Source organism: Onychomys torridus, chromosome 8 (assembly GCF_903995425.1).
Source record: "Onychomys torridus chromosome 8, mOncTor1.1, whole genome shotgun sequence".
Lineage (NCBI taxonomy): Eukaryota > Metazoa > Chordata > Mammalia > Rodentia > Cricetidae > Onychomys > Onychomys torridus.
This window is the reverse complement of record NC_050450.1, coordinates 16,701,439-16,716,710: the sequence shown is the minus strand read 5'-3', so window position 1 is coordinate 16,716,710 and position 15,272 is coordinate 16,701,439. Positions and strand designations below refer to the sequence as shown.

Here is a 15,272-nt window from a genome sequence, read left to right as displayed (position 1 = left end):
CAGAGAAACCCTGTCTCAAGAAAACAAAAACAAAAACCAACCACCACCACCAACAATACCGTACTTCCATAAGATCCGGTTGTAGGCAACCCAATAGTGTATTTTCTTAGTGATTGTCAGGGAAGAAGGGCACATCCCCTTGTGGGTGGATATGGGTGGTGCTGTCCCTAAGTTAATGGTCCTGGGATCTTTAAGAAAGGAGGCTGAGCAAGCCATGAGAGCAAACCAGTAAGTAGCACTCCTCCATGGCCTCTGCCTCAAGGTTTTGTAGTTGAGTTGCTGTCCTGACTTCCTTTGATGAGGATCAGCTATCTGGAAGTGTAAGCCAAATAAACCCTTTACTCCTAACTTGATTTTGGTCATGGTGTTTCATCATAGCAACACTAACCCTGACTAAGACAATGTCTGTAGTGAGAGAAACCCTCGGCTCCCTCACTTCTCAGTTCTGTCACTCTTCTCTGTAGCTGGCCTCAGACCATGAGAGGCACCAACCAGTCGAGCGTCTCCCAGTTCCTCCTCCTGGGACTCTCCAGGCAGCCCCAGCCGCAGCAGGTTCTCTTCCTGCTCTTCCTCATCATGTACCTGGCCACTGTCCTGGGAAACCTGCTCATCATCCTGGCCATCGGCACAGACTCCCGCCTGCACACCCCCATGTGCTTCTTCCTCAGCAACCTGTCCTTTGTGGATGTCTGCTTCTCCTCCACCACTGTCCCCAAGGCGCTGGCCAACCATATACTCGGGAGTCAGGCCATTTCCTTCTCCGGGTGTCTCACACAGCTGTATTTTCTCTGTGTGTTTGCTGACATGGACAATTTCCTGCTGGCTGTGATGGCCTATGACTGGTATGTGGCCATATGTCATCCCTTACACTACACAACAAAGATGACCCATCAGCTCTGTGTCCTGATGGTGGTTGGATCATGGGTGGTAGCCAGCCTGAATGCTCTGTTGCACACACTGCTCATGGCTAGACTCTCATTCTGTGCAGACAACACCATCCCCCACTTCTTCTGTGAAGTGACCCCCCTCCTGAAACTCTCCTGCTCAGACACACACCTCAATGAGCTGATGATTCTTTTGGTTGCAGGGTTCATAATGATAGCACCGTTTGTTTGCATCCTCGTTTCTTATGTCCTTATTGCTTGTGCTATCCTGAGAGTCTCATCCCCAAGGGGCAGATGGAAAGCCTTCTCCACCTGCAGCTCCCACCTGGCTGTGGTCGGCCTCTTCTATGGCACCATCATATCCCTGTATTTCAACCCCTCCTCCTCTCACTCAGGTGGGAGTGACATGGCAGCTGCCATGATGTACACAGTGGTGACCCCCATGCTGAACCCTGTCATCTACAGCCTGAGGAACAGGGACATGAAAGGAGCTTTAAGGAAAGTGCTTACCATGAAATCATTCTGTGTTTAATATTAAAGAGCTAATAAAGCCATAATGGGAACTGATACTCACGAATCCATTTTGGATTTTAGGTTGTTGTTGTTGTTGTTGTTGTTGTTTGTTTGTTTGTTTGTTTTTCTAAAGAAAAGCAGCTCTTGGCTCCTGCCAGGGAAGCAGGTAGGTTGACTACAGATCATCACCCTGCTTGCTTCTGTTCCTCCAGACGCGATCCCCTGGCCTCATCCCCAGCTCTATAGCTGACCTTCTGGTGTGACCTCTCTTCATTCTCTACCTCCATCCAAGGAGACTAGATAAGCAGATCCCTGTGGATCACTCTGCTTTCCTCCCTTCAGTTCATCTCTTCAGATTGTCCTTCCACAAAACAAAAAAACCCCAAGCCACACCAAGTTCCTCCCTACTGCTTTCTGTGCGTCTCTTGACCATCTTACAGACACTCTCGGACTCTCTATGATTACTTTCTATCAACTAATTTCTAATTCAGCCTCCTGGCCCAAGGTTGATTTTATTTAACTAATGCAAATGCAAACTCTGGGTTCACAGTGTGATTGAATATCCTGCAACATCTGACTTCTCAATGGAGATTCTGAAAATCAGAAGGGCCTGGAGAGAGGTCTTGCAGACTCCAGGAGACCATGGATGCCAGCCCAGACTACTATACCCAGCAAAATTTTCAATCACCATAAATGGAGAAAATAAGACATTTCATGGTAAATCCAAACTCAAGCAATATTTATCCACAAATCCAGCCCTACAGAGGGTACTAAAAGGGAAACTCCAACTAAGGAAATTAACTACAACTATGCAAACACAGGGAATAAACAATCTCAGACCAGCAAAACCAAAAGAAGGGAAACACACACACACACACACACACACACACACACACTCACACTTACCACCATCACACACACACACACACACACACACACACACTCACACTTACCACCACCACCACCACCACCACCACCACCACCACCAACAACAACAACAACAACAGATATGGAAACAGAATCCAACCTGTTGCATCTAAGAAACACACATTAACATCAAGGATTGACCTTACCTCAGAGTAAAGGATTAGAAAAAGATATCAAAGTACTGGACTAGGCCCTCTGGATAGGCAATACAGTTACTTAGCTTAAATTGTTTAGGGGGCTCCTAGGCAGAGGGATCAAGATCTAGCGCTGGTGCATGAGCAGGCTTTTTGGAACCCAGTGCCTATGGTGGGACACCTTGAGCTACTTTGGTCCAGGGAGAGGGGCTTGGACCTGCCTCAACTGAATGTACCAGGCTCTGCTGACTCCCCATAGGCGACCTTGTATTGGAGGAGGTGGGAATGGGGGGTAGATTGGGGAAGAAGGCTGGGGGGCGAGAGAAGAGAGGAGAGGGGATCTGTGGTTGGTATGTAAAATAAATAGAAAATTTCTTAATAATAATGAAAAAGAAAATGTTATAATGGAACCTATTTCTTTATATGCTAATTTAAAATACTTAAAAAATTTTTAATTAAAAAACAAAAAACAAAAAAATGGACCTAGGAAACAAGCTGGTGTAGCCATTTTAATATAAAATATCTAACAAAATAGACATCAAACCAAAACTAATCAGAAGAGATAGGGAGGGATACTACATACTCATCAAAGGAAAAATCCACCAAGATGACATTTTAATTCCTAACATCTGTATCCCAAACACAAAGGCATCTAAGTTTATAAAAGGAACACCACTATGATGGCTGTTCTTGGTTGTCAACTTGACAACATCTGGAATGAACTATAATACAGAAATGGAGGGCACACTTGTGATCTGGATCTTGAGGCTCGAAGACACACCTTTAATCTGAGCCACACCTTCCTCTGGAAGCCTATATAAGGACAAGGGAAGAATGAATGGAGTGTGTTCATTCTTCACCTACTTGCCCTCACCTTGTCAGCACATCCATTCCTTCACTGCCATTGGAGCTGACTTCTTCAGGATTCCAGCATATACAGAAGACCACTGAGACACCCAGCCTTGTGGGACTGAGCAACTCTGGAATTTTCCATTCACAACTAGCTATTGGACTGCAGCCTATAAGTCATTCCAGTCAATTCATATATATGGAGATAGATAGATAGATAGATAGATAGATAGTAGATGATAGAGATTCATTCCATAAGTTCTGTGATTCCAGAGAACTCTGACTAATACAACAACTACAGCTTAAATCACATATTGACCTCCACACATAGACAGTGGAAGACTTCCATACTCCACTCTCACCAACATATCCAGACAAAACCTAGTCAGAGAAATGCTGGAGCTAACAGACGTTATAGACGAAGTGGACCTAACAGATATTTACAGAACATTTCACCCAAACACAACAGAATATACCTTCTTCTCTGCACCTTCTGCAACTCTCCAAAATTGACAACGTACTTGGACACAAAGAAAGTCTCAAAAGACACAAAAAAATGGAAATAACTCCCTGCATCCTATCAGATAACCATGGGTTAAAGCTGGATATCTACAACAACATAAAGCTTGCAAACTAATGGAAACTCTACAATTTGCTACTGAATGCAAAACCAGTACAAGACAGAAACTAAGAGGAAATTAAAGACTTTCTACAATTGAATGAAAATGAATTCACAACATCCCCAAACTTATGGAACCCAATGAAAGTGGATCTAAGAGGCAAGTTCATAGCACTAAACATCTACATAAAAAAAAAACAACAACAAAACAGGAGAAATCTTGTATTTAGTAACTTAACATCATGCCCGAAAGCTGTAGAGCAGTGGTTCTCAACCTTCCTAATGTTGCAACCCTTTAATACAGTCCTCATGTTGTGAAATTCCCCCAGCCATAAAATGATTTTCGTTGCTGCTTCATAGCTGTAATTTTGCTACTGTTATGAGTTGTAACGTAAATATCTAATATGTGGGATATCTGATATTCGACCTGTGCAGGCCCTGTGCACACTGTTCAGTCTCTGTGAGTTCATAGGAGCTTTGCTCAGTTGACTCAGAGGGTCTTGTTCTGGGGTCCTCCATCCCCTCTGGCTCTTACGCTCTTTCTGCCTCCTTCCCCAGGTGCCTTGAGCTCTGAGGGGAGTGATTTGATGGAGATATCCCAGTTAGATTTGTATGTTCCAAGGTCTCTCTTTGCATCATGTTTGGTAGAGAGTCTCTGTATTTGGTCATCTTCTGCCGGAGGAAGCTTTTCTGATGATGGCTGAATCCTTATTCACTGATCTGTGAGTATAGCAAGATATCATAAGGAGTCATTTTATCACTACTTTTTTTTTTAAATACCACTAATATTTGGTTTTACCCTAGGTCTCTGGGCAATCTAGTCTCTGGTTCTTGGTCATACAAGCATTGTTGGGTATGGATTCCATCTCATGGAGTGCACCTTAAGTCAAATCATACATTGGTTGGTTACTCCCACAAGCTTTGTGCCACCATTGCCTTAGCATATTTTGTAGGCAGGACAGCATTGTACAGAAAAGGTTTTGTGGCCAGGTTGGTGTTTATGTTTTTCTTTTGGTAGCCTGCAGAGTACCTTCCCTCACCAAAGACACAAGAACATAGGGGTGAAAATTCTCTCCATGCTCAGTGAGTTGTGTGGCTGTTGTCTTGAGCAACAACCTGTTGTCTTAGTAACAGTCCAGGTTGTCTGGAAATTTCCATGGCCAATAATTCAATTGGATGTAACCTAATCCCAGTCTGGGAGCTTCATCTGCAAGCAGGGTTGGGTATGGAGCCCCCTCTCAGATGGAGCTCCTACTTGTGAACCTTCCTTGTCTCCTCATTAAGGTCTCCTCATTCAGCTCAGTGGCTGAAGATGGCACACTTGATTTTCAAATTCTCCCAAATCCTCACCACCTCCACCACTGTACAAACAAATGATCCAAATTCTTGTACATTTAAACTTTCTCTGCTCTACACTCCCAGAAGTCTCTTGTTGTAGAATATTCCTTTACACTGTGTGAAGATGTGTCACTGTGACTGGTTTAGTAAAGATCTGAACGGCCAACAGCTAGGCAGGAAGAGGTCAGGTGGGACATCTGGGGATAGAGAGCTCTAGGAGGAAGAAAAGAGGAGTTGCCAGCCTGATGTGGAGGAAACAGGATGCATGGGCATACAGAGTAAAGGAAACCCAGCCATGTAAAAGAACATAGATTAAAAGTTATAGGTTAATTTAAATTATAAGAGCTAATGGGATAAGCCTAAGCTAAGGCCAATCTTTCATAATTAATAGTAAGTCTCCGTGTGATTTTTTGTAAGATGGCAGCTTAAAGAAAAATCTGTCTACAGTCTCTTATTTCTAAGATTTTCCTACTTTTCACTCTTTAAAAATCCTTTATCTTTATGATTTCTCTGTGCCCTACTCTTAAGAAAGTCTTAAAAACTATTTTGTAAACACTTAGCTCAGGTTTTGAAAATTCCTTGAATATAATTAAACAATCTATAAAATCTGTAACAAAAAGTTATCTTAAAACTTGTAACAACAGAAAAACAAAACCAAATCAAAACAAAACAAGGCTGGGCTGTGGTGGCTCACGCTTTTAATCCCAGCACTCTGGACGAAGAACCAGACAGATCTCTGGCAGGCAGAATTCAAAGCTAGCCTAGTCTACAGAGCAAGACCCAAACAGGCACCAAAACTACACAGAGAAACCCTGCCAAAAAACAAACCAAAAAAACCCAAAACCCAAAAACCAAAAACAAAAGAAAACATGTAACAAAAGAGTGAAGCTTAATTTGCTGTATATGATTCAACTCTTTTTAAAAAATAGATCTACTCACCATATATGTAACAAATTCAATTCTTGTTTAGGAGAATAGATGTTTTTAAATAGCAACCATGTGACTTGCCTTCAAGTTGCCTGATGACCTCATTAGGATAGAAGAATCATGTGACTGGCAGCCATCTTTGGTGAGATTTAAAAAGTACATGCAATACAACTTCACCACCATCTTGAGTAAGATGGCTACATGGTATAAACCAACTAAGGCAGCAGTCATAAAATTTCTTAGTCCAGTGAGCCCTCAGTTTATCACTCTATGTCCTTTTTAGATTAAGTAAACAACAGCGGATCTCTAAAATATTTTGGACTGCTATTAATTTTTAAAATTTTATGTACATTGATGTTTTGCCTGCATATATGTCTGTGTGAGTGTGTCAGACCCCCTGGGAACTGGATTTACAGACAATAGTGAGCTGCCATGTGAGTGCTGGGAATTGAACCAGAGTCCTCTGGAAGAGCAGTTAGTGCTCTCAATCACTGAGCCATCTCTCCAGCCCTAGCACGAATCTTCATGTGAAATATTCCTAAGGTTATAAAAGTCTACTTAGATTAACAAAAGCTAATTTAGATTTATAATTGCTTCTGTCCTTGGTAACTGTTCAACACCAAGTTTCAAATAAATTTTAGGTAAGAAATAACATGTTCGATAAAGTATGTTTGATTAGGGTTTACAAATTCCTAAGGTTATAAAACTCTATTCAGGTTAGCATAAACTGACTTAGAGATGTATGAATAACCACTTATGACTTTGCCTACTGTGTTCAACAGCCTTCTTCTAGAAAATGAGGCAATAGCTGGGTGGTAGTGGCGCATGCCTATAATCCCAGCACTAGGGAGGCAGAGGCAGAGGCAGGCAGATCTCTGTGAGTTCAAGGTCAGCCTGGGCTATAGAGTGAGTTCCAGGACAGTCAAGGTTGTTATACAGAGAAACTCTGTTTCAAAAATACAAACAAACAAAAAACCACAAAAAAACAAAGAGAGAAAGAAAGGAAGGAAGGAAGGAAGGAAGGAAGGAAGGAAGGAAGGAAGGGAAGGAGGGAGGGAGGGAATAAGGTAACAAAAGCTGACACATAAATCCAGGCCAGCCTTGGTGGCTACTGTGTGATGTCTCAGAAAACAAAAACAGGCTTTGAGTGGTGGCTCATGCCTTTAAACACAGTATTCAGGGGGTTTCTGAGTCCAGTCATGAATCTCTCTTTGGTAGGGGTGGTAGAGCTTAGGTGGGGCTGGTGGAGCCACACTCTTAAGAATCTATAGATTTGCAGACATGGATGATCTGTTGTGTGTCGGGAAGACAGCCAAAGAGGGTCGACTCTTGGTGCATGGAGTTTCTCAGTCATGCTGGTCCCATACTCTTCCACCCCCAATCCCCCTGTATTTTACATCAAATTCTTTTTGGGTCAGCTTCGGTTCTAAGTCCATCTATTCCAGTCTCATCTCCCATCTTCCCACCTGGAAAAGGGCTGTAAGTCCTATGCAGTAAATGGCCAGGTAGGAAAGAAAGAAGAACATTCACCAAACTGAGCTGTAATACCTCCAGTATTTGTGCTGAAAGAAAGAGAATCTGGACTAACTGCGAACCTACAGGCTTAGGGTGCTGAGATGATGAACTACTCAGGGAATTTCCTCTGGGACATGACTCCACCAAGACTGCTTTATCCCAACTTCTGACCCAGGAGTAAGATGTTACCCTTCTTCCTCCTTGTTGGTCCACAGAGACCAGGAGCTAGGCAGGATAATTACTGTCTGCCTGTCTCTAATGAGATGCTCAGGGAGTCTAGCCCAGTGGGAAGGATGCTTAAGTAAATACGTGCCTGAGCCCCTCCAAACCTCCTTGCTACACAGAAGGCTAGGATGGTGAGCACCCACTCTTCACTTGCTCAGAACCCTCCCTGGATTCTGACACTTTCCCACCTTTAGAATAAAGAACACCATTGTCCAGCAATTCTAAGCAGTGAACATGGGCTGGTTACAGCACTGACTTGTCAGGTATTGTGATAGCAGAGCTGGTGCCAATTTCTTTACTAGAAAATGAGGCTTACTCCTCTGTATTGAAGGACCTATAGCAACATTTGTGAGTCCATGAGGCTAAATTAGAGTTGAGCACAACAGTAACTAGATATTTCTCATTATGTGTTTTGGAAGTTCATTACACTTAATGTGATGTGATGTGATGTGATGTGATGCGGTGTGTGTGTGTGTACAGCATATGTGGAGTCCAGAGGATACCTTTAAGGGGAGTTCTTCTGCTCCTTCTACCATGAGGATCTGGGGTGCTTGGACACAGGACATCAGGCTAGGCCCTTGCTATTTTCTTTTTCCTATGAGCTGCTAAGGACTGGGGAAGTTAACAGTGATGTACATGATTTCAGGGAAGGGCCATCTGTGCATGCATTAAGAGAAAACATGTATTATTGTGTGTAATTGTGGGTGGTGCATATGCCAAAATGCACATGTGGAGGTCAAGCGATAACTGTGGAGTTAGGTCTCTCCTTCCACCTTTAAAAGGGTTTTGGGGTTGAACTCAGGTTGTCATGTTTGTTCAGTAAACACTTTAACACACTGAAACATCATGCAGCCCATGCATGTATGTTTTTATGTTATATTTAATCAAGCAGAAGGGTGAATCTAGTGGACCAGAATAATCTAGGATTGGGAGTTGGAAGTTGACAGTGTGAATCAGTAGATCCTGAATCAGCAAATCTAATTGAGGTTTTCTTTTAAAGTATATATACTTTTTTTTTCTGAATGTATGTATAGCAAATGATGCAGTGCCCATAGAGGCCAGAAGAGGTCCCTAGATCACCTGGGAAAGTGTTATACACTATTGCTGGCCACCCTCTGGGTGCTGGGGATTGAATCTGGGTCCTCTGGAAGACCAGCCAGGCATTTTAGTAGTTGAAACATCTCTTTAGCTCTAATGCAGGGTTTTTGTTTTGTTTTCTTTCATACATGAGAGAGTCTGTAGTATGAATTCTTGCATGCAAAAACCCTTTAGCTCCAGCATTTCTGCCTCCTTTCTCTGTAGCTGGGCTCAGACCATGAGAGGCACCAACCAGTCGAGCGTCTCCCAGTTCCTCCTCCTGGGACTCTCCAGGCAGCCCCAGCCGCAGCAGGTTCTCTTCCTGCTCTTCCTCATCATGTACCTGGCCACTGTCCTGGGAAACCTGCTCATCATCCTGGCCATCGGCACAGACTCCCGCCTGCACACCCCCATGTGCTTCTTCCTCAGCAACCTGTCCTTTGTGGATGTCTGCTTCTCCTCCACCATTGTACCCAAGGTGCTGGCCATTCACATACTTGGGAGTCAGGCCATTTCCTTCTCTGGGTGTCTTATGCAGATTTATTTTCTCTGTGTGTTTGCTGTCATGGACAATTTCCTGCTGGCTGTGATGGCCTATGACCGGTATGTGGCCATATGTCACCCCTTACACTACACAACAAAGATGACCCATCAGCTCTGCATCCTCATGGTGGTAGGGTCATGGGTGGTAGCCAGCCTGAATGCTCTGTTGCACACACTGCTCATGGCTAGACTCTCATTCTGTGCAGACAACATCATCCCCCACTTCTTCTGTGAAGTGACCCCCCTTCTGAAACTCTCCTGCTCAGACACACACCTCAATGAGCTGATGATTCTTTTGGTTGCAGGGTTCATAATGATAGCACCGTTTGTTTGCATCCTCGTTTCTTATGTCCTTATTGCTTGTGCTATCCTGAGAGTCTCATCCCCAAGGGGCAGATGGAAAGCCTTCTCCACCTGCAGCTCCCACCTGGCTGTGGTCGGCCTCTTCTATGGCACCATCATATCCCTGTATTTCAACCCCTCCTCTCACTCAGGTGGGAGTGACATGGCAGCTGCCATGATGTACACAGTGGTGACCCCCATGCTGAACCCTGTCATCTACAGCCTGAGGAACAGGGACATGAAAGGAGCTTTAAGGAAAGTGCTTACCATGAAATATTTATCTATTCAATAATGTTAAAGGCTGTGAATATCACAGAGGAAACTAATGTCCAAAAATCCTTTGTGTTTTTATCAATTATCTGAAACTTCACTTGTCTTTTGTAAGAAAAGTATGTACTATCCATCCTGGATGCAAAACCCAGGTTACAATTCTTTAGATAAAGGAATGATAAAAACTCTAACTAATGTCTTTATTCAGATTGTCATGTCAATACCTTGGCAAAATCCGCCATGAACACACCTGTACTTTTCCTCTCACTGTGAGAGAGCACAGCTGTGGGGAATGGGGAGGAGTCTCAATGGGACAGTACTGGAAAGGGACTCATGATAAGCCAGAGCCCGCAGTGGGTGTGGTTGGAACTGGCAACTGATTTCTGTTCTGGATGGGATATACTTCCAGAGTCATGTAGATGATCAGGCTCTGATTGGCCAAGGAGTGTCAGCCACCTGTGTCCTCCATTTCAGGGCAGTGGATGCAGCTGTTTTTGTTGGGAGGGGGTGATCCTTGAGCTTGTGTTAAGATGTGGTCACAACATGGTCTTTTGTGTCTTGTTCTATCAATGTATCAGAGACCTTATTTGCTGCTGATGTTCTATGTAATTTTCCGTGTCCCTTAGCAGAGTGCCAGGACCCAGATGGGAGAGTCAGGCCACCTCTGGGACAGCACAGCTGTTCATTCTCTCTCACAGCAGAGACCTTGCCTGAGCCCACATCAGGGGAAGATCTGACCAGGTGGGTTGAGAAGGCAGAGTTCATTTGGAGCACCAGGAACCCCCAATTCTGCATCCCACAGGGCTTCCTGTGTTACTCTGTTATCCGGGCTTATGCAGCATACAACATGAGGCAGGAGATAGGTCAATCAATAAAGATGAAGTGTGCCTTCTACCACCCAGTGTCCAGACATGTCAGTCAGCTCCACGCTCTTCCCCCCTCTGCTCTGTTTGCCAGTGTTGTTCGTGGTTGCATGGAGCCACTTTTTTGTGTGTTTTTTGAGACAGAGTCTCTCTATGTAGCCTGACTGTCCTGGAACTTTCACTTCATTAAAAATGTCTCTCTTAGCTTTTATCATATCACAGAACTTTTTAAAACTGTCTACTTTTTCATTTTCACAGATCTTTCACATTTGTATTTACTGATACTTATTTTTCTCAGTTAAATGCCAAAATTATATTATGCTTTGAAATTTGTTTTGAAAATGAGTCCAAAGTTAAAAAATTGGGAAACAATTCATGTTTTCTTGATCACACCTAAAACCACAGCTCCCACAAGGCTGAGACAGGAGGATGGGGAGTTTCAGATTATCTGGATGTGTGCCTGCCCCACCTACAGTCTGAGACCCCAAGTTGTAAGAACAAAAGCAAGCTCTGTCACTGTAGTGGCATCCAGGCCTTCGGACCCCTAGGGAGGGTTCCAGGGACTGTGTGCTGATTTTACTTTCTCTGTTCATTTCACACACTACAAAGGCCAGCTGAAAATGTTGGTCCTTTGGTTAAGTCCTGTGTGCACGTGCATGTGTGTGTGTGTTTAAATTTTCATTAATTAGTTAATTAATACCTGTATGTGTGTTTTGCCTGCATGTACATCTGTGTACCATGTGCATGCCTGGTGCCCACAGCAGCCAGGAAAGGGTGTTGGGTGGAGTAACAGCTGGTTTTGATCTGCCATGTGTGTGGGGGACACCTTGATATCAACATATCCAATGGGAAGGTCACAGAATTGATGGGGCAAGAAGAGAAGGATTCATTTGGAGCTACAGAAAAACATAATTCTACTTGTTTGAGCTAGTGCTTTTATCAATCTCATAAACTTTGTGTAGCATACAACATTAAAGCAGGAAAGTAGTTGATTGAAAGGGGAATATTTTCTACATTAAATATCCAGACATGTCAGTCAACTGCATCACTTCTCCTGCTCTGTCATATTTGTGTGAATGGGCTCAGATATTTTTACTCAAATACTGGTCTACATCCAAGTTTTCAAGTGTTATTTTATGAGAGGTTTCTAAATTATTGCATGTCTCTATAATTTTATGTATTTCCACTCTCTAGCAATCCTATTTTTGCTTTAAAACATAAAAAACTTATAGCATGCTTTGAAATTTATTTTGAAAATGAATAATATTTTTGACCTGGTATCACAGTTCTATTATAATGCCAGGACCAGGAGGCCTGAGCACAGTTCAGGGCCAGCTTAGGCTGTACTATGGATTCCAGATCATGCTAGGCTGCTCTGTCAAATCGTCTCATAAAACAAAAGAGATGAAAATTAATCTGAAACTATGAAATATTTTCTCTTCATCTTTTACTTTCAGCACTTTTTAAATGACACCTGACTTGATTTACGCTAGCACAGTAACGATCCTCAGGAGAGAAGAAGGTAGGTCAGTTCAACATGACTCAGTGGCCAGTGTTGGTTCAAACTTCCAGACTCTGACACCCAGTGGTTTATTTTAGGCACGTTTAAGCACAGCACAATTAGGTATGTTTCCTTGGGATAATTAACTCAATTCCAGGTGCACAACAAAGCTTAAGTCATGACTGCATCGAAACTCACTGTAAAGTACAAGTGACATCTTCCATAAAGATGGGTCCATAGATAACCGAGGTCACAGGCTCAAGGTGGGCAAGCTCATGATAAGAGCCTGGGGGAGTACAGTGCTGTAGACTGACTGAGACAAGTTCAAGATAAGGGGCTGGGGAACCCAGTGTGGCCTTGCCACTCAGATAGCTGAGAGCTGGTCACCAGGCTATTAACCATGTCTGCTCCTAGCTTCCTGGGTGGAAAACAGGTTATACACCTCTCTCCCTTTGAAGAGACAAACCTGTGTGTTTAACATTCCTGACTGCCTAGTGCTTATCTCTGAGCACAAACCTCCTGTACTATCTTAAAATCGAATAGTTTCTGAGGTCATTGTTAGCATGTGAGAAACCTCTCCCAGATTCCATTGGTCCATCTGTCAGTTTTTATGCCAGTACCAAGCTGTTTTATTACTATAGCTCTATAGTAGAGCTTGAGGTCAGGGATGGTGGTGCCTCCAGACATTGCTTTATTGTGCAGGATTCTTTTAGATATTCTGGGTTTTTTTTGTTTTTTTCATATGAAGTTGAATATTGTTCTTTCCAAGTCTATGAAGAACTGTGTTGGGATTTTGATGGGGATTGCATTGAATCTGTAGATTGCTTTTGGTAAGATTGCCATTTTTACTATGTTAATCCTACCTATCCATGAACATGGGAGATCCTTCCATTTTCTGATATCTTTTTCAACTTCTTTCTTTAGAGATTTAAAGTTCTTATCAAAAGATCCTTCACTTGTTTAGTTAGTGTTATCCCAAGGTATTTTATATTATTTGTGGCTATTGTAAAGGGTGATGTTTCTCTGACTTCTTTCTCAGCCCTTTTATCATTTGTGTATAGGAGGGCTACTGACTTTTTGAGTTGATCTCATATCCTGCCACTTTACTAAGGAATTTATCAGCTATAGGAGTTCCCTGGTGGAATTTTGGGGGTCACTTATGTATACTACCATATCAGCTGCAAATAGTGAAAGTTGGACTTCTTCCTTTCCAATTTGTATATCCTTGATCTCCTTTTGTTGTCTTATTGCTCTAGCTAGAACTTCAAGTACTATATTGAATAAATATGGGGAGAGTGGACAGCCATGTCTTGTTCCTAACTTTAGTGGAATCACTTTGAGGTTCTCTCCATTTAATTTGATGGTGGCTGTTGGCTTGCTGTAAGCCGCCTTTATAATGTTTAGGTATATTCCTTGTATTCCTGAGCTCTATAAGACCTTTGTCATGAAAGGGTGTTGAATTTTGTCAAAGGCTTTTTCAGCATCTAATGAAATGATCATGTGGTTTTTTTCTTTCAGTTTGTTTATATGGTGTATTATATTGACAGATTTTCATATGTTGATCCATTTTTGCATCCCTGGGATGAAACCTATTTGGTCATGGTGAATAATTTTTTTGATGTGTTTCTTGGATTTGGTTTGCCAATATTTTGTTGGGTATTTTTGCATCAATATTCATGAGGGAGACTGGTCTGTAATTCTCTTTCTTTGTTGCATCTTTGTGTGGTTTGGGTATCAGGGTAACCGCAGCCACATCAAAAGAGTTTGGCAATGTTCCTTCTGTTTCTATTGTGTGGAACTATTAGAAGAGTATTGGAAACAGCTCTTCTTTGAAAATCTGGTAGAATTCTGCACTGAAACCATTGGTCCTGTTTTTTTTTCTTTTGTTTTTGTTTTTGTTTGTTTGTTTGTTTTGGTTGGGAGACTTTTTAATGATTGTTTCTATTTCCTTAGGGGTTATTGGTCTATTTAAATAGTTTATCTGGTCTTGATTTGACTTTGGTATGTGGTATCTATCCAGAAATTTGTCCATTTTTTTCCACATTTTCCAATTTTGTGGAGTACAGGGTTTTGAAGTATGACCTGATGATTCTCTGGATTTCCTCATTGTCTGTTGTTATGTCTCCCTTTTCATTTCTGATTTTGTTAATTTGGATGCTCTCTCTCTGCCTTTTGGTTAATTTGGCTAGGGATTTGTCTATCTTGTTGATTTTTTCCAAAGAACCAACTCTTTGTTTCATTGATTCTTTATATTGTTCTCTTTGTTTTTCTATTTCATTGATTTCAGCCCTCAATTTTATTATTTCCTGGTGTCTATTCCTTCTGGGTGAGTTTGTTTCTTTTTGTTCTAGAGCTTTCAGGTGTGCTGTTAAGTCACTAGTGTGAGATTTCTCCAACTTCTTTATGTGTGCATTTAGTGCTATGAATTTTCCTCTTAGCACTGCTTTCACAGTATCTCATGAGTTTGGGTATGTTGTACTTTCATTTTCATTGAATTCTATGAAAACTTTCATTTCTTTATTTCTTTGACCCATTGGAGCTTCAAGTGGGCATTATTCAGTTTTCATGAGATTGTAGGTTTCTATAGTTTTTGTTGTTGTTGAAATCTAACTTTAAGGCATGGTGGTCTGATAAAATACAGGAGGTTATTCCCATGTTTTTGTATCTGTTGAGATTTGCTTTGTGACTGAGCATGTGGTCAATTTTTGAGAAGGTTCCAAGGATGCTGAGAAGAAGGTATATTCT

At 42.1% G+C, this 15,272-nt stretch overlaps 2 protein-coding genes across 2 annotated transcripts; both read left to right on the top strand.

The window, feature by feature from the left end:
* Positions 1-474: 474 nt before the first annotated feature.
* LOC118588326 (olfactory receptor 1361-like) lies at positions 475-1,416 on the top strand. The gene has a single exon (XM_036194578.1). It carries the CDS (start codon positions 478-480, stop codon positions 1,414-1,416), a length of 939 nt encoding a protein of 312 aa, XP_036050471.1. The 5' UTR covers positions 475-477.
* A 7,830-nt stretch (positions 1,417-9,246) lies between these two features.
* LOC118589777 (olfactory receptor 1361-like) lies at positions 9,247-12,899 on the top strand. Its single transcript, XM_036197344.1, has 2 exons — positions 9,247-10,166; positions 12,878-12,899. Exons 1-2 carry the CDS (start codon positions 9,247-9,249, stop codon positions 12,897-12,899), a joined length of 942 nt encoding a protein of 313 aa, XP_036053237.1.
* Positions 12,900-15,272: the final 2,373 nt, after the last annotated feature.